General features: G+C 58.3%; 2 protein-coding genes across 8 annotated transcripts; one reads left to right on the plus strand and one right to left on the minus strand.

Moving 5' to 3' along the window:
* Positions 1 to 1,067: 1,067 nt before the first annotated feature.
* On the plus strand, positions 1,068 to 18,875 carry LY6H (lymphocyte antigen 6 family member H). Of its 4 annotated transcripts, none has more exons than XM_031439749.2 (5): positions 1,069 to 1,228; positions 15,239 to 15,310; positions 15,829 to 15,956; positions 16,677 to 16,796; positions 17,104 to 18,875. In XM_031439749.2, exons 1-5 carry the CDS (start codon positions 1,218 to 1,220, stop codon positions 17,337 to 17,339), a joined length of 567 nt encoding a protein of 188 aa, XP_031295609.2. In that variant the 5' UTR covers positions 1,069 to 1,217; the 3' UTR covers positions 17,340 to 18,875. The 4 variants fall into 4 exon arrangements, with proteins under 4 accessions (XP_031295612.1, XP_031295609.2, XP_031295614.1 ...); XM_031439754.2 differs by lacking the exon at positions 1,069 to 1,228 and adding an exon at positions 14,897 to 14,961 and having other exon boundaries at positions 15,239 to 15,359; XM_031439752.2 differs by lacking the exon at positions 15,239 to 15,310 and having other exon boundaries at positions 1,068 to 1,228.
* GPIHBP1 (glycosylphosphatidylinositol anchored high density lipoprotein binding protein 1) lies at positions 2,648 to 5,699 on the minus strand. Of its 4 annotated transcripts, none has more exons than XM_031439757.2 (4): positions 5,613 to 5,699; positions 4,939 to 5,064; positions 4,229 to 4,342; positions 2,648 to 2,811 (listed from the first exon to the last, which is right to left on the minus strand). In XM_031439757.2, the coding sequence occupies exons 1-4, from the start codon at positions 5,662 to 5,664 to the stop codon at positions 2,666 to 2,668; spliced, it is 438 nt and encodes a 145-aa protein (XP_031295617.1). In that variant the 5' UTR covers positions 5,665 to 5,699; the 3' UTR covers positions 2,648 to 2,665. The 4 variants fall into 4 exon arrangements, with proteins under 4 accessions (XP_031295617.1, XP_010995846.1, XP_010995847.1 ...); XM_010997544.3 differs by lacking the exon at positions 2,648 to 2,811 and adding an exon at positions 3,741 to 4,102 and having other exon boundaries at positions 5,613 to 5,695; XM_010997545.3 differs by lacking the exon at positions 2,648 to 2,811 and adding an exon at positions 3,741 to 4,102 and having other exon boundaries at positions 4,939 to 5,092; positions 5,613 to 5,675.

The following is an 18,875-nucleotide window of genomic DNA, read 5'->3' on the forward strand; positions in this document are numbered from 1 at the left end:
TATTGAAAATCCCAAATCTTCAGGAGTCTGAATCTAGTAACCAGGGAAGGACCTGGCGTCTGAATCTTGTCTGGATGGTGGGAGTGTGGCTAGGAACCAAGCAGCAGCCAACGACCATGCCTGACTTCCAGGCTGTGGCCCCAGTGTCTAGGAATACCCCTCCTGCTGGGCCGCAGGACTGGGTCCAAGCCCAGCACACAGGTGTCTGGTGGGGTCTGATGTTGGAGGATATGCTCAGTTCAATGATGGTCCCCCAAATATCCAGGTCCTCATCGCCGGAACCTTGGAATGTACGACCTCACATGGCAGAAGGGACTCGGCAGATGTGATGAAGCTCGGCTCTTGAGATGGAGACCGCTCTTGATTCTCTGGTGGGACCATTGTCACCACAAGGGTCCTCATAGGAGCAGGTGGAGGGAGATTTGAGACAGACAGTGATGAGGAAATCACAGGTTGGAGAGATGCGCTTTGACGAAGGAGGAGGGGGCCATGAGCCAGGAATGCAGCCTGCTTCCAGAAGCTGGAAAGACAAGGAAACATTCTCTCCCGGAGCTTCTGTACCAGGGCGGCAGACAGGAGCAAAAGGTCACGCGGAGATACACATGGAGCAGGAGACCGACTGCAGGTTCACATGTCACGGAGGCCGAGAAGCCCCCCAGCCTGCTCTCTGTGAGCTGGAGAACAGGAAGGCCAGGGGTGTGATTCCCTCTGAGTTCAGAGGCCCAGGAGCCAGGAGAGGAAGGACGACCCAGCTCAGGAAGAGAGAGGAATGGGACAGCGGCGGGTATAGCTCAGTGGTAGAGCGCGCGCTTAGCATCCACGAGGTCCTGGGTTCAGTCCTCAGTATCTTTTAATTTTATCAAAATAAATAAATGAATAAACAAACCTAATTACCACTCCCACACCAAAGTATACAAAACAAAAAAACAATGAAAAAAATTTAAAAAAATAGAAGAGAGAATAAATTTGCCCTTCCTGCCTTTCTCTTGCCTGGGCCATGGTGGTGCCCACCCACGTTGGGGTGGTGATTTCCTCTCTCAGGCCATCAATTCAAATGTCAAGCTTTTCTGGGAACACTGTTACAGACGCACCAGAAATAAGGTTTTGCAAGCTCCGTGGGCAGCCCTTAGCCCAGTCCAGCTGTCGCATAAAATTGACCATCACACACTCTGAAAGGAGCGCAGCTGGTGGTGCCTCCTGCCCTCCAGGACCGCCGGATGATCCACAGGTATGGTCTGAAGCCACTAAGTTTGTGGTTGTTGGCCACTGCAGTCGAGGGAACGGACGCAGGGACCCGGATGGCTGTGTCCCCGCCAGCCTCCTGGGTAGACATGGGGGCCCTGCCGGGCTGGGAGGGAAGGAGGGGCCTGACCACACAGCCTCCCGAGGCCCCTGGCTGCTCCTTTCTGGACGGGCCTCGTGCGTTGGGCTCTGCGAGAAGACCCAGGCTGTGACTGGCCACTGGCACCTCAGACTGGACTCGGCTTGGAGATCCAGCTGGCCCATGGCTGCCATCCAGCCGCTCCCAACCTCTGGCTCAGGTGCCGTGGCACTGCTGCCTGTCTGGCCTGCAGCCTCCTTGGGAAGACGGCTGCTGTTGGCAGGAGGCCCTGGGGCTGGGTCCTGGGCCTGCCACCACGGCTACCTAACCTTGAGCAGAAGGGTTGCCTCGCTCAGGTGGACGGCCGGTGTCAGGACAGTGACCTTGCTGGATGGGGGAAGGGGCAGTGTTTGGGGCTGGGGCGCCCAGCAGGCTGGCTTCTCTGCCCACATCAGGTCCCCACCCACAGCTGGACCTGCCGGCGCACACGTGGGGCCACCTGCCTCCTGTGCCCTCGGGCAAGGGCAGGTGGAAGCCCCAGCGGGGAGTCAGGTCTGTGCTTTCTCTTCCCTGGGGTGGGAATCGGGGCCCAGCTGCACACAGGACCCCAGAGAAGAAGCTGTCGCCCAAGCAGGAGCCCGAGGCCAGGGCAGACCCTGCAGCCAGTGGCTTCAGACTGAGCCTACATCCTGGCTCCCACCTGCTGCCAAGGTCGTGAAAGAAGTCAGCTCCAGATGCATGGAGGGGGTCTGTGCACTCAGACCTTCAGGGGCGTTTAAGGCGGGGGTTGAAGGAAGAATTCTGTGAATGCAGGTGACAGTGCCCAGCGTTTCTACGGCAGGTGGGTGTGGTTAAGGAGGCTCGAGCCAGTAAGGGACTCGGATGGGGCATCTCCCATGAAAGCACACGAGCCCGCGGTGCGCAGGGGCTGGGCCGTCAGCGTCGCGTCGACAGCAGTAGCTCACGCGGCTGAGCGCTTAGTCTCCGCCAGGCGAGGGCGACAAGCGGCCCGCTAAGCCACGTGTCAGTCCGTTCTTACGGCAGCCCCATGGGGAGGGGTCTCCTACTCTCCCTCTTAGCACGCGAGGAAACTCCGCTGGGGAGGAAGGGGCTCCCCTGGGGCGTGGAGCTGGAGGGTGTGGGCCTAACATCTGAACCCAAGCAGTGTGACCCCAGAGCTGTGCTCTTACCTGCCGTGCTTTAGCAGGGACTGTGTCTGCAAGCGCGTGTGTCCATGAGCGTGTGCACGAGTAGGGAGCACATGTGAATACATGTACATGCTTGAAAGTGTGTGAAAATCCAAGAGACAGAGAAGCCCAAAATAACTATTTTCAACATGGCAGTTTATTTCCCTCCCAGGGAAACGGGTCCTGAACTAAGCAGTGCAGGGCTGGGATGATGGTTCCCAGTCATCTGTGATCCAAGCACCTTCCTCCATGCTGCCCTGCCATTCTCAGGATGCTGCCTCATGGTGCAAGGTGGCTGCTGAGCTTCAGCCATTATTCCAGCCACAGAAAGGAAGAAGGGGAAGAGAAAGCTACACCACCTCCATCTAGGGGATCTGCTCCACCCTCGCCCCCCGAAACTGGGCCTTGAGGTTTTCATTAGTAAGGAAAGGGGAGAATGCAGAGAGGGAGACTGCTCTGCCTGCTGGGATACTTGATAAGCAGCACAGGGCTCTGGGCTTCCCAATATGGGGGATGTTGAGTTGGTGAGGATCAGGGGTCCTCTAAGCCTTGTTCCATACTACCCTGATGGGGAAACTGAGGCCTGGGCCCAGGCCTCCTTCCTCCCATCCCAGGGCTCTCTCCTGGCACCAGTCAAGAAGCCAAGTGTCCAGCAGCCCAGCCAGAGCAGACACTGGGGAAGCTGAGGTTCTCCTATCCAGCCCCCTCCCACTAGCCCGTTCCTCTTCTCAGGAACCCAGAGGCCACTTCACCCCTCCCTGATATGGGTGGTCTGGCTGCCCCCTCCACCGTCCCTTTACCCCCACGCCCCACACACACCTATCGGGCTGAGAGTCTGGCTGCAAAGTCCCATTGCAGCCAACCCTCTGCCTCCTGCTCTTTTTGCCTCTTCCAGCTGCCCCCTTTTAACTCCGCCCCCAGCCCCCCACAGCCTCCTGGGGTGGGAGCCTCCCTCCCAAAGCCGCCTCCCCAGATGCCTGTCACATAGATGGAGGTGTCTTGGCGGGAAGCTGGGGAGCGATTTGGGGCAGGATCCCCCTGGCACATGGGGAGTGTTTTGTCTATGGGGCGGGGTGGGGGTGGGCTGTGTGGACCCACCCTAAGAGCGGCTGAAGCCCGGACCTCAGGCCCACATGCTGGCCATACCGCCACTCATAGGCATGGAGAGAGGGCCAAGGAGGCCAGAAGAGGGCACTGAGGAAAGACAGTCGTGGCTGGGAGGAACCAGCTCATTTCAGACACTCCAAGTTTATTCTCCAAAGCTGGGGTGGGGAGAGGGGCAGGAGGGGACAACACCAGGCAGGGTGCTGGCCAGCCAGGGTACAAGCCTGGCTAGGGGTGGAGATGGGACCACCCACTCAGAACCCTGTTGCCAGAAAGCCAGCAAGGAGGCTGAGCAGGAAGGTGGTGGCCACAGTTTTGGGGCTACTCTGGGAGCTGCCTGCCCAGGTACCCGGGGGGCCCTGCCAGGGTGGTACGTTGCACAGCCTGGACTGGCAGCAGGTTATGGTCGTCAGGGTTCCAACCACCATCTTGGTGATGGGTTGACATGTGTCTGCACACCACCCCGAGTAGGTGGTCTGAGGATCCGACTCTGGGTGGGAGGGGGTGGTGGAGAAAGGGCATTACACTGGACGGCATGGGGCAGGGATGAGGCCCCTCCCCGCCGGTGTGGGTGACGGGCTCCTTCCGCGCGGCTGCCCCAGGGTGGCCGGCTCACCGGTATTCCAGTGGTAGATGATGGTTTTGCAGGTCTGGTAGGGGATGCAGTTCTGCATCTGCTCGCAGCTCTCATTCCTGTGCAGGGACTGGCAGGTGTAGCACTGCAGCAGCACTGGGAGGCCAGGCGGCTCAGGCTCCGGGAAGGGGCCCAGCCCCCAGAGCCCCCACCTCACCACGCTTCTCGCCTCCAAACCTCTTCGCCTCCAAGATCTCCTCCCAATTCCTGTCCACTGCACTCATTCTCAGTTGATGCCCCCAAACCCTGCCCTGCTGGAGCCTCCCTGTGCCCCCTGCCTCAGGACTGGCCCCTTTCCTTCCCTGCTCCCTGCCCCACCGGTGCCAGGGTGCTTATGTCTTTCTGAACTGGGCTCCAACACAGGGCCTTTGATTCGCTGGTCTCTCCATCCTGGGGCTGCTATGCCCTGTCTGCTTGGTGAACTCCTATTCAACTGCTCTACCCAGACATCATTGCCCCTCCCAGCAGTGGTTCCTTCTGCAGGCTCCCTACTCTGGATGGCGGTTGAGGGTCATGGTCAAGTGAGAGGTGAGGGTGTTCTGAATGTCAAGTCCCATCCTCCCTCCTCCCCCAGCCCTGAGGGAAGACAAGCTCACAGCTGGAAGCCTTTGCCTGCCAGTTCCTCACTGTCAGCCCCATGGACCCTGGAGAGACAGTGCCCTCGCCCTAGGGTCCAGGTAGGGGACACATACCTCTGCCCCTGCTGCCTGCAATCATGATGGCCTCCTCTTCCTCCTCTTCCTCCTCATCCTCCTCGTCGTAGCCTGCCGTCCCAAAGTCCCCGTCGTCATCCTTGTCTTCCTGCATGCGCCCTCTCCCTGGTTGCGCAGGGACGCCTGTAAACCTCTACTACCCGGCACAGAGGACATGTGCTTGGGGCCCAAGGCCGCGCCCCCACCCCTTGATCCATCCTGCCCCCACTTCCTGGTCCCTCTGTCTTCTCCCACCCGGCCACCTCCCAAGCTGGTGAGGTCGCGGCCAGGGTTTCAGAGCCCTGGCTTTGCTTCCTTACCCGTGGCTTTACTGGTACCAGCTTTACAGTAGCCCCCCACCCTCCCCATAAACCCTCAGGTTGGCCTGTCCATTTTACAGAAGAGGAAACTGAGGCTGGGAGAGGCCAAGCTGAGGGCTGGGTGGGGAAGGGAGCCCGTGTCCCCCCAGGGCCTGGCTGGGGCCAGCATGGGAGGCCTGGCGACCTGTGGGAGCCCAGAAGAGCCCCATCAACCTCCCCCTGGCCTTGGCCTCTAGCCACACTTCCTCCTTCCCTCCCAAGTCATGTCTTGCCCCCAGGCTGGGTGTCCCTGTGGGTCCCATGGGCCTGGACTCTGCGGTCTCCCTTGTTGCAGGCCCCCCTCGCCCCAAGTACCTTGCAGTCCGCACAACAGCAGGGCGAGCAGGACAGCTGCCAGCTCCTTCATCCTGCCGGGGCTGTGGCGTCCCCTTGCCTGGGTCCCTGCCCAGCCTCTGGATCTGCGGGAAGTGGGACAAAGGGCATTGCTGGGGCGTCCCGGAGGCCCTGGGCCCCCCAGCTCCAACCTCAAACAATGGGCCTCACACTGCTCCCCAGGCCAGGCATTGGGCCAGGGATGGCCATTTCCCTCCCTGACTCCAGGGGCCGGGGGAAGGGGAAGTCATTGTGGTCAGCCTTGGGCGTCCTGTCCACCTGTGTGGCTTTGCCCTGGCCTCGGTGCCTCAGCCTTGCAGTGTAGCCGGCCAGCCCCCTGCCCTGTGTCTTGACCCCACAGACCTGGGCCCAGGCCACACAGCTACAGGAGTTTGGCCTCAAGGACCCTCCAGCTGCAGACCACTGACCAGGGACCTTCAACTGTGAGACAGCCTCACTGACATTCCAGAGCATCGTTAAGAGTATTTCAAAGAAAAACAGTCATGGTCCTTCTACTAGGTCTCCTGCCTCAGCCAGCAGTGTGCCTGCTGCCCACCCTCTTGCCTCAGGGCCTCGTCCTCTCTGTTCCCTTGGCCTAGAATGCTGTTCCTGCCAATGGCCACGAGGCCGTCCCACCTGCACAGGTGTTACCTCCTAGAAGAGCACGTCCCCCCACAACCATCTCACACCCTCTCCTTCCCTTGAGTCTGCTCTCTGATCTCGGAGCAGCCGGCGCCGGCTGTCCAGGGCTGCATGGGGGCCACCTGGGGAGCTGCTGGGAGCCTCCCTTTTCTGGCCACTGGTCTCCTGCCCGGAGACCGTGTGTGAGGACTGGGCTGTCCTCCAGCCCTCTCCCTGGGGTTACCTCTTCCTCCTCTGTGGGCCCAGACTGTGGAGGGTGGGTGCTAAGAAGCCCCTTCCGGGAGGCCATGGGGAGGTCGGGGCAGGGGCAGGAGGCTGGCCTGGGACCTGGAGGCAGGGATGCAAGCACCCCCCCTCCCCCCCCCCGCCGTTTGCCAGGGCCGCTCCCTTAACTTTCTGGTCTGAGCTTTCCCGCCTGCCAGCTGTGGGCGGCGCTCTCGGGGCTGCCTGGGGCTGAGGGTGAGCAGACACCAATTCCTCCGGGGCCCAGCCCTCAGGGTGGAGTGGATGTGTGCCCACCCCCACCCCAGCCAGATGTCTTCAGACATTCTGACCTCAAAACCCAGTCAAGACAGCACAATAAAACACTGTGTTACACCGACGACAAAAAAAAATGACCAGTTATGTGATAAGAAAAAAAGAAGCCTTCTGAAAATGCGAAGACATACAAGCAAAGCGAACCTGCACTGCAGCGGAGTTGGGGCTGGAGCCCAGGTCGTTCTGTCCCCAGACCCCCGTGCCCTCCTGCGACGGGGCCCAGCGTCCCTGTCCTGGTGTCTGGGACTCTGAGATCTGGGCCAGCTTAAAAGAAGGTAAATCCAACTAGCGGCAGAAATGTGGGGAATTTTCTTTACCATTTTCATGCAGTCACTGAGCTGGGTGGGGACAGGGTCCAGCCCCTCGCCACCTGCACAGGAGGGAAAATGTAAAAATCTTGTTATGAAAATGTCTGAATGTCCACAGCAGTAGAGGACTGTGAGGCTGTGACTGACAACGGGAAACATATATTTGGTCATCCCTGGTCCTGGCACAGAGCTCTTGTAACTCTTGAAATGTCTTAAGTGAAGGGTCTTAAAGGTGTCTTTTTTGTGTTGATGAGTTCACTTTGGAAAGCCCCTAGGTCACCGGGGTCACCACCACGGATGGGGCTGGTTGTCAGGAGAACCAACCACAGGATTAGAGGGTTGGAACTTTCAGCCCCACGCAAGGACCTCCCAGGAGGGGAGCGGGGCTGGAGGTTGAATCAGTCGTCAATGGCCAATGATTTTAATCAATCATGTCTCTGTAATGAAGCCTCCATAGACCCCCAAGAGGAAGAGGTGTGGGGACCCTGTGGGCTGGTGAGCCAGGGTGCTTCCATGTGCAGCTGTGCTGCACCCCAAGCTCCACAGGGACAGAAGCTCCTTCGTTTGGGACTGGTGACCTAACTTAAAATTGAACTTAAAATTGGCGTCTGAAGTGGGGGCAATCTTGTGGGCCAGAGGCCTTAACCTGTGGGAGCTGCTGTTACCCCCAGCTAGGTGGTATTAGAGCGGAGTTGATTTGTAAGACCCCCAGCTGGCGTGTGGGGGCTGCTTGGTGGTGGAGGGAACCCCTACATGCTGGGATTGGATGTCAGAATACTGAGTGTCAGGGGAACCCCAACTCCATCACCCAGCTTGTACAACTGTCAGAGCAGGCAGGTAGCTAGATCTGAGCAGAGAAAGAGGGCCTGGGCCAAACGGCAGGAAACCGCACATCTTGTGAACAACGGTGCTCCGTGAGAAGACAGAGGAGAGCAGGCACCTATGGACTGATAAGAAACCACACATTTTGGGGTGACAAGTGTCCCAGAGGCAGACAAAGAAAGGTGGGAAAAAGCAGGAATGTCCCGTGTCCAAATGTAACCTTCCACGCCCTCATCTGAATGTAAACTTTTGCTCATTGTGCCCTCATTACAGTAAAATTAGCCTTGCAGATGAGAAGTACCCATCATGCACTGACACCTGACACTTCCGATCCAGACTAAATAAGGACAAAATCCCTCCTCCCCTCAGGAAGGCGGAGCTGGGATGAAAATCCGGGAATACGACCCCAAACCCCTCCCTCCCCAGTGAATATTGTGCCCATTCATTTTCACACCCCATATAACCAGCTCGCCAAAGAAGCTCAGCGCAGCTGTGCACCTGAGTCTGCCCGCTCACCTTGTGAGCGTGTACCTTCACCTAAAAATAAATCCTCGTTTCGCTTTCCTGACCTCCAGGTTTCGTCTCTGAATTCTTTCTGCAACAAGAACCTACTCTCCTGTAGCACAACCACAAGGGCTTTGCTGTTCTGACTCCGTCCGTCCTGTCCTTTCTTGATGGCATATTTAAAGCAAGCCCCAACCGTCAGTTCACCTGTATCACCACAGCACAAGTCTCTTAAAGAGAATGTCTTCTTACATCATCACAGTGTCTCCCCACACCCACCAAAATGTCAAATAACCCCTTACTATCGTCCAAAGCCCTGTCTGTGTTTGTATTTCCCTGCTGTGGAAGTGTCTGTCTAGTATGACAGAAGCCTGATCCTAACAAGGGCATCTGTGTTTGGTTGTGTGTATCTTAGGTTTTCTTAAAGTCCCTCTTTACATAAGACCATTTCCTGGGTTTTGTTTTGCATCACAACATTGGCCTTTGAAGAAAGCAGGTCAGTTCCCTGTGGAACGTTTCACATTCTAGATCCGGTGTCGTCGGGCTCAAGGGCCTGGAGTCTGTGTTCCCCACAGTCTCGATGGCTTGGAGGGATTCTGATGGTGTCGGCCCCAAATACAAGACAGGGAGCTCTGCAGCACAGCTCAGGCAGGACCCCACCTCGCCCCTCTCTGGCCAGGGCCTGACCAGGGGCCAGTCCTCTGCTTCTGTGGGCTTTGAGACTCCAGATGTAGCGGCAGCCAGTGGCCGAAGAGCCGTGGCCTCTGACGCTGTCCCTGGTTCTGACCACCTGGGAGCTGGCTCTGCTGTGGGGGCAGTTGGTCACCAATCATCCTGACCCTGAGTAGAGCATTGAACTTGGGCCACGGCCATGAGGTCACCCAGGCTGTGGGTACTTGTTAGAGTGTCTCTGGGCAGGGTGAGATCCCCAGGCCCTCACCAGCATCTGGGCCTCTGGGCCAGGTCAGGCTGGGAGGAGGGAGGTCAAGGCCAGCTGTCACCAGCTCCATGTAGGGGCCATCCAGACTGAAAGGACTAGGGCCAACATGGACACATTCTGCCCTTTCTTCTGCTAATCATGACTGATTGTTACTCTTGTTTGCAAAAAATCCTGATAGGGTGACACCATCCCACGTGCATTGGGAAGAAGGCAGAGTAGCTTGGAAACCGGGTTAGGAATCTCTGTCTCCCTGGCAACCAAGCCCAGCACGGGGAGAGCAGGGTCTTTGCTCTCTGAGGAGCAGGCCCAGAGCTGCACCCCTAGAGGCTGCTCCAGGCTCCTGGGCATGACTGGACACCTAACATCTGCCCCTGTCACACCCAGTCCAGGCCCTACTCACCTGTACTAGCTTTTGTTGCGTAACAAATTACCACCAAACAGAAGGGCCTAAAACAACACTGTTTACGCTCCGAAAGTGTTCATGGAGTTAGAACCCAGGTACTGGGGCCTGGGTGGGGTTCACATTCTCTCATGAGGCTGCTGTTAAGCTGTTGGCTGGGGCTGTGATCTCATCTGAGGGCTCAGCTGAGTTGGAGGGGGGTCCCACTTCCAAGCTCCCTTACATGGCGGTTGGCGAGCCTTGGTCCCTCTCCACCTGGCTGCCTCTCAATATGGCAGTTGGCCTCTGCCAGGATGAGCAAACACAGCGGGAGACAGAGCCCACATCAGAAGCCATAGTCTTTGTAAGCTAATCCCAGAGGTGACATCCTGTCACCTGTGCCCCACTGTCTTCACTAGAAGTGAGTCAGTAAGTCCAGCCATGCCCAAGGGGAGGGGGACGCACCAGGACAGAATAGCAGTGGCCTCTCAGGGGCTCCAAGAGCCTGCCCCCCACACCTCCAGTCCTAGATGTTGGGGCCTGGCTACCTGGCCCTGGGCCTGACGGGAACCTTCTAGGTCTCCAATCAGAAATTTGTTAGAGATTCATGCCCCAGGAGTGGGTTGGCGCTGGTCAGCAGGGACCCCCCCACTGAGTGCCACCCCACCGTCACCCCATGCCTGGGCAGGGAACTAGAATCCAGCCAACCAAAAGGGTAGAGGCTGTCCTGTAGCAGGGCGCCCAGGAATACCTACTCTGCCTCCCCACCCCAAGGAAAGGCCATGGTGTGAAATCTGAAACGCTTGTGTCAGTTCTGACAAGGACGGCTGGATCCAGACACTGCCCAGCTCAAGCTTTTGCCCGGCCCCTTAGCTTTTAGGATAAAATCCAACCCTTTTTGGAGTCATGGCCTGAGCCATCCCCAGCACCCTCCTCCCCTTGCCTCCTCCTCCTATTTCACGCGGTTCCTCCCCCCAACACTCCTGCTCTCTCTTATCTCAGGGACTTGGAGCTGGCTGGCCTTCCTCCTCCAGGCTCAGTGGCTCCTTCAGGGAGGCCTTGTCCACGCCCCACTGGATTCTCTCTTTGCCGCTCATCCCATACTGCAGCCCCCTATCAATTTGTCCAGCCCCTCGCTGCAATGTGAGCTCTGCTGGGCTGGGACCCAGCTCTCCCCACGCTGTCACTGGTGCCAGCTGCACCTGGCACGGGGCCGGTGGCTGACTGCTACCCACTGGAGGGGTGACTGCTGGCGCTTGCCTGGCACTGGGGAAGCACTCTCCTCGTGGGTCTCATGTCACCCTCACTAGCTTTCTGTGGTTACTAGCAGTGCCCTCGTTTTACAGACGAAGGAACTGAGGCTTGGGGGTCACACAGCGTACCTGAAGCCACACACACTGAGTGTGGTCCCAGGCTGTCTGCATCCTCGCAGAATAGAAGCCCTGGACCAGGCCAGCCCTGGGGACAAGGAACGCCCACGGGAGCCCCGAACGGCACTCAGGCTGTAGCGATGGGCTGGGCTACTGGGACTGAGTCCTCAGTGAGCGTGTATAAGTACCCGCAAGCGCTGCGGTGAAGATGCCCGGCAGTGTGAGTGCGTGCGTGCCTGGCTGGCGTGTGCGCCCCGTGCATGAGCGCGCAGGGCAAGCAGAGGACAGCGCCTTCGATGGCGTGGGGCCTGGTTGGATCCTATGGGCGAGGTCAGGGGAGGCGCCTGCAGCCGCCTGGGGAAGGGGGAGGCTCTGAGGGTACAGTGGGACTGGAGAAGGGAAGGGGGACCCTGTGTGTACCCTTCCTGGGACTCGAGCTGAATTGGGCCCTGTTGGCCAGACTGCAGGGCAGACAGACAGACATCTCTCGACTCAAGGAGTTGGGCAGCAGTGATGGGCCGTGGGGGTACCCGTCAGCTGGGGGATGGCCAAGCCGCTGTGCCAGGACCTGGTCAGCACCTTAGCAAGAAGGGCCTAGCGTCCGCTTGTCGAGGCTGGGCCCCACGGCCTGCATGTCCTGGGCCTCTCTCTGCACTTTCTTCCCAGCGATGGCGTCTGCTCTCTGTACCAGGCACGCCCAGACCTCCTCGGAGCCCGCATGTGCTTGAGCTGCTCTTACTGTCCTGCTGAGACCTGCCTGCCTCCCCAGCCAGGGCTGGGAGGCGGGAGTCCCGGACAGACAGTGCCAAGTCTGTGACCCATCCACCTCCTCTGTTTCAACTGCCACCCCCAGAAGAGTCACCATCCTCCTCATGGGCCTCCCTGTTCCCCTCTAGAACCTTCCAGCCCATTCTCCATTCGGCAGCCACAGGGATCTCCTGAACTGTAAGCCAGAGATGTCTTTCCATCCTCATCACTGACCTCTGACCTCAAAGCCATTCCCAAGTTCTGTTTCCTTTGTTCATCTTCCTTTGATGATGAAGGGTAGGCCAAGAGAATCAACAGAAAGGGGCCAGAGCCTCGACCTCGGTGAGCTTTTAGCCCCGCTAGCGCACACTTGCCTGGGGTGGAAGCCACTCCTGTGTCAGTCAGGATCTTCTAGACAAGTAGAACCAATGGGATGTGTGTGTGTGTGTGTGTGTGTGCTTTTGTGTGTGTGTTTATAGATATAGAAACAGATATAGAGAGAGGCACTTATTTTAAGGACTTGGCTCATGTGATTACAGAGGCTGGCAAGCCCAAAATCTGCAGGTGGGCCAGCAGGTAGGAAAGCCAGGAAGAGCTGATGTTTCAGTTCAAGTTCAAAGGCTGTCTTCTGGCACAATTCCCTCTTGCTCAGGGGAGGTCAGGCTTTTGTGCTGCTCCGACCATCAACTGATTGGATGAGGCCCACCCACACCATGGGGGCAGTCTGATTTACTCAAAGTTCATCATTCATCTCACATCCTCACAGAAACATCCAGAATAACATTTGACTAAATATCTGGGCACCATGGCCCAGCTAAGTTGACATATGGAACTAACCAGCACCCTTCTCGATGGGCACTTTGCTACCTGCAGTCCAAAGACTTCCCAGCTAGTATACTAAAGTGCTTAAGACACAGTCCACCACCTGTAACAGGATTTCAAAGTTACAGAAGATCTGATATTTGCCCCCTCTTCTCCCAGCCCCCCTGGGTCACCGTGCGCCAGGCGCACAGACCTCCTCTCCGCTTTCACCTGTGCTGGGGGTGGGCTTCCCCTGTGAACTGCTTCTGCTGGTTGTGCTTGAAACTTTCCTGCACAGCCTCAGTGTCTGAACACGATCTAAAGTTCGTCATGAGCAGAGCTGTCTCCTAAACAACGCAAGGGTCTTTTGCCTTTCACTACGGTGTACCTAGGTGTACATTTTCTTTAATTATTCTCCTTAGTCTATGTATACTGTGCTCTCTGTAAGTACTTATCTCTCACAGTTCTGGAATATTCTCAGGCATCTGCTCTTCAAATATTGACTCTCTTCCTTTGGGAATTCAACCAGACTCATGGTAACTCTTGGCACACTGTCTTTCACGTGTCTTCACACCCCTTCACTACTTTCCACCTCCTTATCCCTTGTGCTACATTCCTGAAAATTTCTTTAGATTTATCTTCCTATTCACAAATCCCCTCTTCAGCGGTGTCTAATTTGTTGCCTAATGCATTGGCTGAGTTTTTTTTTAAACAAGCTTTATTGAAATATAATTCATATACTATAAAAGTCACCTTTTTAAAGTGTACAATTCAGTAATTTTTAGTTTATTCACAAAGTTGTGCCACTATTGTTACTATTATAAGAACATTTTCATCACTCTGAAAGAAAACCTTGACTGTTGGCAGAAACTACCCATTCCTTCCCTCTTCCAGTCCCAGGCAACCACTATAATCTACTTTCTGTCTTTCAGATTTTTCTGTTCTGCACACTTCATATAAATGAAAGCACACAATAAATGTTTTAAAATTACTTTTATTTTCACTGAGCATGATTCTTTCAAGATCTCTGCTGACCTTTTAATTTCAATGAAGGGTCTCACTTAGAGAGGCTCTATTGTTCCCATGAGGTGTGGTCGGGTTTGATGGTACCTTGTTCCTATGGCTTGACAGTGCTTGTTACTGTATCTTAAACCTACAAAATGGATTAACTTTATATTCTACACCCCTTTGATTGAGAAAGTTTGTGGGGATTTAAATCTGTCACTCATCACTGTTTCTGCTGCATTACTTTAGAGCCATATTTCCTTTGGATGTTTGCTAATTTTTGACTTTGAACTCATATTTGAATTCTACCTAATCCAAGGGAAACCTAGTCCTCAAGCTGGGGTTGCTTTAATGTCTCCTCCCAAGCAGCAGTGGGACGGTGAGGTGTGCAGGCTCCAGAGTTGCAATACTGGCTGTGCCATCTGGGTGCTGTGAGACCTTGGGCAAGGAGCTCAGCCTCTCTGCGCTGTTTCCCTCATTTGTTAGGATGGGACTGATAACTGCTGGTAGGACTGTTGTGAGAAGGTAATGAGATAATGTGTATCAAGTGTTTAGAACAGTTAGAACACACAGCATGTGCTCAATCAATACTAGCTACGACTGGCACGTCTCAAAAGACATATTAGCGACACTCATTTGTCTAAAGTAAGATTCAGAGGGGCAGAAAGCCTCTTACTGTGCTGTCCATGGTCCAGGGCAGCTCTAGGCCAATAGCGGGTACTCCATAAATATTCGATGGACAAACGAAGGCAGGACTGAAGGAACGACCCCAGCATTCACAAGGTGGTTGTCGCTTACTCATGCCTAGCAGATATGGATCCAGGCACGGGGTAGGGGGATGGCAGGTGCAAAGGCACAGCACGTCGAAGTCACCTGATGGGGCTGGAAGGTGAGGGACAAAGCTGAGAAACTGGTCGGAGCAGGCGGCGGAGGGCCTTGAATGCCCAGACCAGGATTTGGGACTTGCCTTCGGGTGTGGGTGTGGTTGGAGGCACCATCCGTAGAGTTGCGCTACTGGTGGGGTTCTGCGTGCTTTCGGATGGAGACCGGCCTCGAGTGGAAGCGGGGTGGGGTTGGAGAGCGGAGGGCCCAAGGGCTGCGAGTCTGTGAACAGGGATCTGTGCTAGCATTCGCCGCGCGTTACTCCCTCCCTCTCTGCGTCTTTGTGCGTTTCGCTTCCTTTCGCAGTAAACGTTCTTCCGAGAAATTCCAAGGGGATCGCAGCCAAGCAGAGGGGGAAGGGATCCTGCCCACGCCTGGGCAGGGAGAGGTGGAGGTGGGAAGGCGCACGGGGTAGCGGCCCAGGGAGCGGGAACGCGAGAGGGCGGGCGCGCGCGGGCGAGCGGGACGCCGGCTAGCAAGGGAGCGCAGGACCGCCCGGGACGGTGACCCGGCGCGGGCCCCAGGCCCCGGGCGCCCCCGCCCGCGCGTCTCCCGCCGCCCCCGCCCCCCGCGCGTCCCCCGCCCCGGCTCCGCCCCGCCCCTCGCGCGGGGTCCGCGTCTGCGGCTGCGTTCCCCGAAAGACGAGGCTGCGCCCGGGTTCCGGTCCGCAGGGAGACCGAAGGGCATCGCTCCCCGAGCCGCCCGCGCCACCCGGAGCCGCGGAGTCCCGACACCCCAGGGATGTGAGTGCGCCCCCCGACCCGTGGCCCACGCTCCACGCCCCTATCCGCGGTGAGCGCTGTAGCGCGCGCGGGGAGGGGAGGGGAGGGGGCCTGGCGCGGGGTTCCCGGCTCCCCGGCCCAAGGGTGGGGGGGGTGGGGACGTGGCACGCGCCCCTCCCCCACCGGCAGGTACCGTCCACTCGCACCTTGTGCTGCCTTTTGCTCTCCGGACGCACCTACCGCTCCCCAAGGAGAAGACGCGCTTCCCGACCCCCCCACCCCACCCCACAGGTGCTGGGCGTGCGGTGGGGGCATTTCGGGCTGTCACCCTGCTGGAGAGGACAGACCTATTCTCCCTGGAGGGGATGCAGTGATGGTGGACGCTCTGGGGGATGGGCTGGGGGCGGGGCTTTGGGAGCTTTGGGACGACCCCCGGCCTTGGATTCCAAGGAGGAGGTTGCGTTAGGATGCCAGAAAAGGGGAGGGTCCTTCGAGCTTGGCAGGGGCTGGATCTCTTGACCGAGGCTTCTCCTTGCCAGGCCTGCGCCCCAGACGACCCCCGCCCGCAGCCCCAGCGCATTCCCAAGGCCCGCCTGGAGCATGTTGCCTGCAGCCATGAAGGGCCTTGGCCTGGTGCTGCTGGCCATCCTGCTGTGCTCTGCGCCCGGTGAGTCTGGGGGCGGACCGCGGGGATAGGCCAGGTCGCCTGAGATCCTGTGCGTTCGAGTCTGCTCTGGAGAGAGCCGAGTGTGGGGCCACCCTGCTCCTAGAGGAAGGTGCCCATCAAACCCACACCCCATCCCTGCGACCCTAGCCCGTTTCCCTCCGGCTTTGCGCCAGCTTGTGTTGCCCCAGAGCTAGTCTGGTCTCTCCTGGCTCCTGGGGGCACTGGGCGCTTTTCCTCTGGGCCTTGGTCCAGCATCTCGTCCTGCACGGGTGCCCCTGGCTTAGTTGCGGGGGTTCTTGTGCTCATCTCTTCTCAGCACCGCCTGGCCTCCCATCAGGACCTGTTGGGTCCTTCCTAGCTTGGAGCCAATCGGATTCTGGGTGTGTGTGTGTGCAACTGATATTAGGGCACTATAGGTGTGATACGTGTGGCTACGTGTTCACACACTATGCACGTGTGTGGGGCCAGGGAAGGGGACTAGGGGCCTCCAGAGTCCCAGTGGTGGGACCTTCGCCCTAAGGTGCCCAAGGCTCACGGGTTCTCCCAGCCCTGCTCCACAACTTCCCGGTGCCAGTTCGGCCTGGTCACTCCCGGTCAGGGGTGCCCGGCCTCCTAGGGCTGCATGCTTCTCCTAGGACTGCCTGCAGCAGGCAAGTGAAGGGGTTGCGGGGGGCTGACTGGCCTGGCCCCAGTTCATCCTCCTCCCTGTGCCCTGCCCAGCTCACGGTCTGTGGTGCCAGGACTGCACACTGACCACCAACTCCAGCCACTGCACCCCGAAGCAGTGCCAGCCGTCGGACACGGTGTGTGCCAGTGTCCGGATCACAGACCCCAGCAGCAGTAAGTCAGGCTCCAGGCTGGGGTGGGAAGGGTCGGCGGTATCATTGGAGCCCCTCTGCCCTTAGGCAAGAGCATGGGTTGTGGCAGGACGCTGCCCTGTTGTGTGATAGCGAGCAGGTGCCTGTCCCTTTCTGGCACCTCTGTGGCCCTTTCCATGTAGCTGGGGACAGTGTGGGTGGGTTGAAGCCTGGGTTCTGTTGTTTTGGGGTCCTGAGCTGACCTGGAAGGGCCCTAGGCTGGGTCCTGGGCCCAAGGCAGAGAGGTCTGGGTGGGATTCTAGTCCCAGGCTCCCCTCCCTCTTCCCCAGGCAGGAAGGATCATTCCGTGAACAAGATGTGTGCCTCGTCCTGCGACTTTGTGAAGCGGCACTTTTTCTCAGACTACCTGATGGGCTTCATTAACTCTGGGATCTTGAAAGTAGACGTGGACTGCTGTGAGAAGGATTTGTGCAACGGTGTGGCCCGGGCGGGGCGCAGCCCCTGGGCCCTGGCCGGGGGGCTCCTGCTCAGCCTGGGGCCCGCCCTCCTCTGGGCTGGGCCCTGAGGTCCCCTCTCTCCCGCAGGGCTTCTGAGCTTGTCCGCATCCCCCGAGCCTGTGGCTGCCCCCTCCCCAGCCTGGCCTGGCTGGCAGGGGGGGCAGCCTTGGCTCTGCTCCACAGTCTGTGGCCCTCGCCCTTCCCCAGACGTGACTTCCTTGTCTCTCCAACAGCTCCAAATCTCAGCCAGCAGGACATCTTCAGTAATCAGGCGTCCAGCAGGAGACTGGGGGTGACGGCAGGGTGCTGGGACCCTAGGTCTGTGAGTGCAGCCAGGCTGAGCCAGGCCCAGCCCGATATCCTGGCTGTGAGGGCCTCCTCTATGGAGAAATAAAGTCACTTTTGAGTCCAGAGACCTGGGTCTGAGCCTGGGTGGGGGTGCTGGGGGGCTTCCTGGCGGAGAAAGCACAAGTGGCAGGGCGGGCAGGCGCTGGTACTCTGCAGGCTGTGTGTGCGGTGGGCTGCTGGGGACATGCACCTGGTAAGGTTTGGGAACAGCCTGAGGGGCAGTGGGAGTTGAGGTGAACAGGATCACAGGGTGCGCCCGAGGGCGAGGCCTTGCAGCCCTGTGTGCAAACGTTAGGGACATGGGACGAGCAGACTCACACCCATGTCCGCAGAGGGCATGCTCCCCACCCACGACACGCTCACGCCAACAGGCGCCCCCGTGTGCACAAACTAACACGTCCACGTCGCACCAGCTCCTGAACCAGCACGCCCCAGCGCAGGCACAGCCACGCCCCCTGTGCGTGTGCACACTCGGGAACAAAACATGCCCCGTGTGTAGGTCTCTCCGCCCCTGGGTGTCAGCTCCCCTGAGAGCTCTCCGGGCCGCTTTTGGCTCACCTGCAGACCTCGTGTGCCCTCCCTCGGCCTGGGAACCAGACATCCCCCCACCCCGCCCTGAGTTGGGTGCCATGGGCAGGGTCTCAAAGGCAGTCCCCTGACCAGGGTTGAGGAAGCCCACGCCCCTGTGTGGGATGGCACAAATGGCCTGGGCACTTATGGTGGGAGGGAGCAGAGGAGGGCCAGTGGAGGTTAACCTGAGGGTGTTGCTTCTCCGGCCCTTCCTGCTCCAGCAGTGGGTCTGCGGTTCATCCCTGTACCCCGAGTCCAGCCCAGACTCCACACCATCTGGCCATGTGGCTTGTCCTGTGGCCCAGGCTCACCACGTGATACCCAGTGATCACTCCAGGCTTTCTCTAGGATCTGGTCCTTGGCCATTTCCTCTTCATTCCTCTGTGGCTGGCCCGGCCTGTGGTCACTCCTGGGTCCTGGACCCCTTGGAAAGAATGATAGTTCCTCTATGAGCTGGCCTTGGCATCCGTCCCCTGGCTTCTCTGTGTGAGGGATGGAGAGGGGTCTGGGGGTCCCGGGTGAGTGAACCAGAGAGAAGAGTGGGGTTGCTGGAGACTGGTGTCAATTTCCTGCTGGTGGAAATGGCTGAGGGACCTGTCAGAGGGGCACCTCTTGCTGCGTTTTAAGTTTGCTCTGCTGCTCTGCGATGTACCCCCCCAAGCCTCAGTAAAGCGCTCTACCCATCG

Source organism: Camelus dromedarius, chromosome 20 (assembly GCF_036321535.1).
Source record: "Camelus dromedarius isolate mCamDro1 chromosome 20, mCamDro1.pat, whole genome shotgun sequence".
Classification (NCBI taxonomy): domain Eukaryota; kingdom Metazoa; phylum Chordata; class Mammalia; order Artiodactyla; family Camelidae; genus Camelus; species Camelus dromedarius.

Excerpts from the sequence above, each read along its gene's own strand:
- GPIHBP1 (XM_010997544.3), bottom strand. The coding sequence starts at position 5,664 with ATGAAGGAGCTGGCAGCTGTCCTGCTCGCCCTGCTGTTGTGCGGACTG. Across the intron at positions 5,065-5,612 it reads GCTGTTGTGCGGACTGCAAG|GGAGAGGGCGCATGCAGGAA; the intron begins GTACTTGGGGCG and ends CTGCGCAACCAG. Across the intron at positions 4,103-4,228 it reads CATCTACCACTGGAATACCG|AGTCGGATCCTCAGACCACC; the intron begins GTGAGCCGGCCA and ends CCTCCCACCCAG.
- LY6H (XM_031439749.2), top strand. Across the intron at positions 15,311-15,828 it reads AGTCCCGACACCCCAGGGAT|GCCTGCGCCCCAGACGACCC; the intron begins GTGAGTGCGCCC and ends TCTCCTTGCCAG. Across the intron at positions 16,797-17,103 it reads GATCACAGACCCCAGCAGCA|GCAGGAAGGATCATTCCGTG; the intron begins GTAAGTCAGGCT and ends CCTCTTCCCCAG.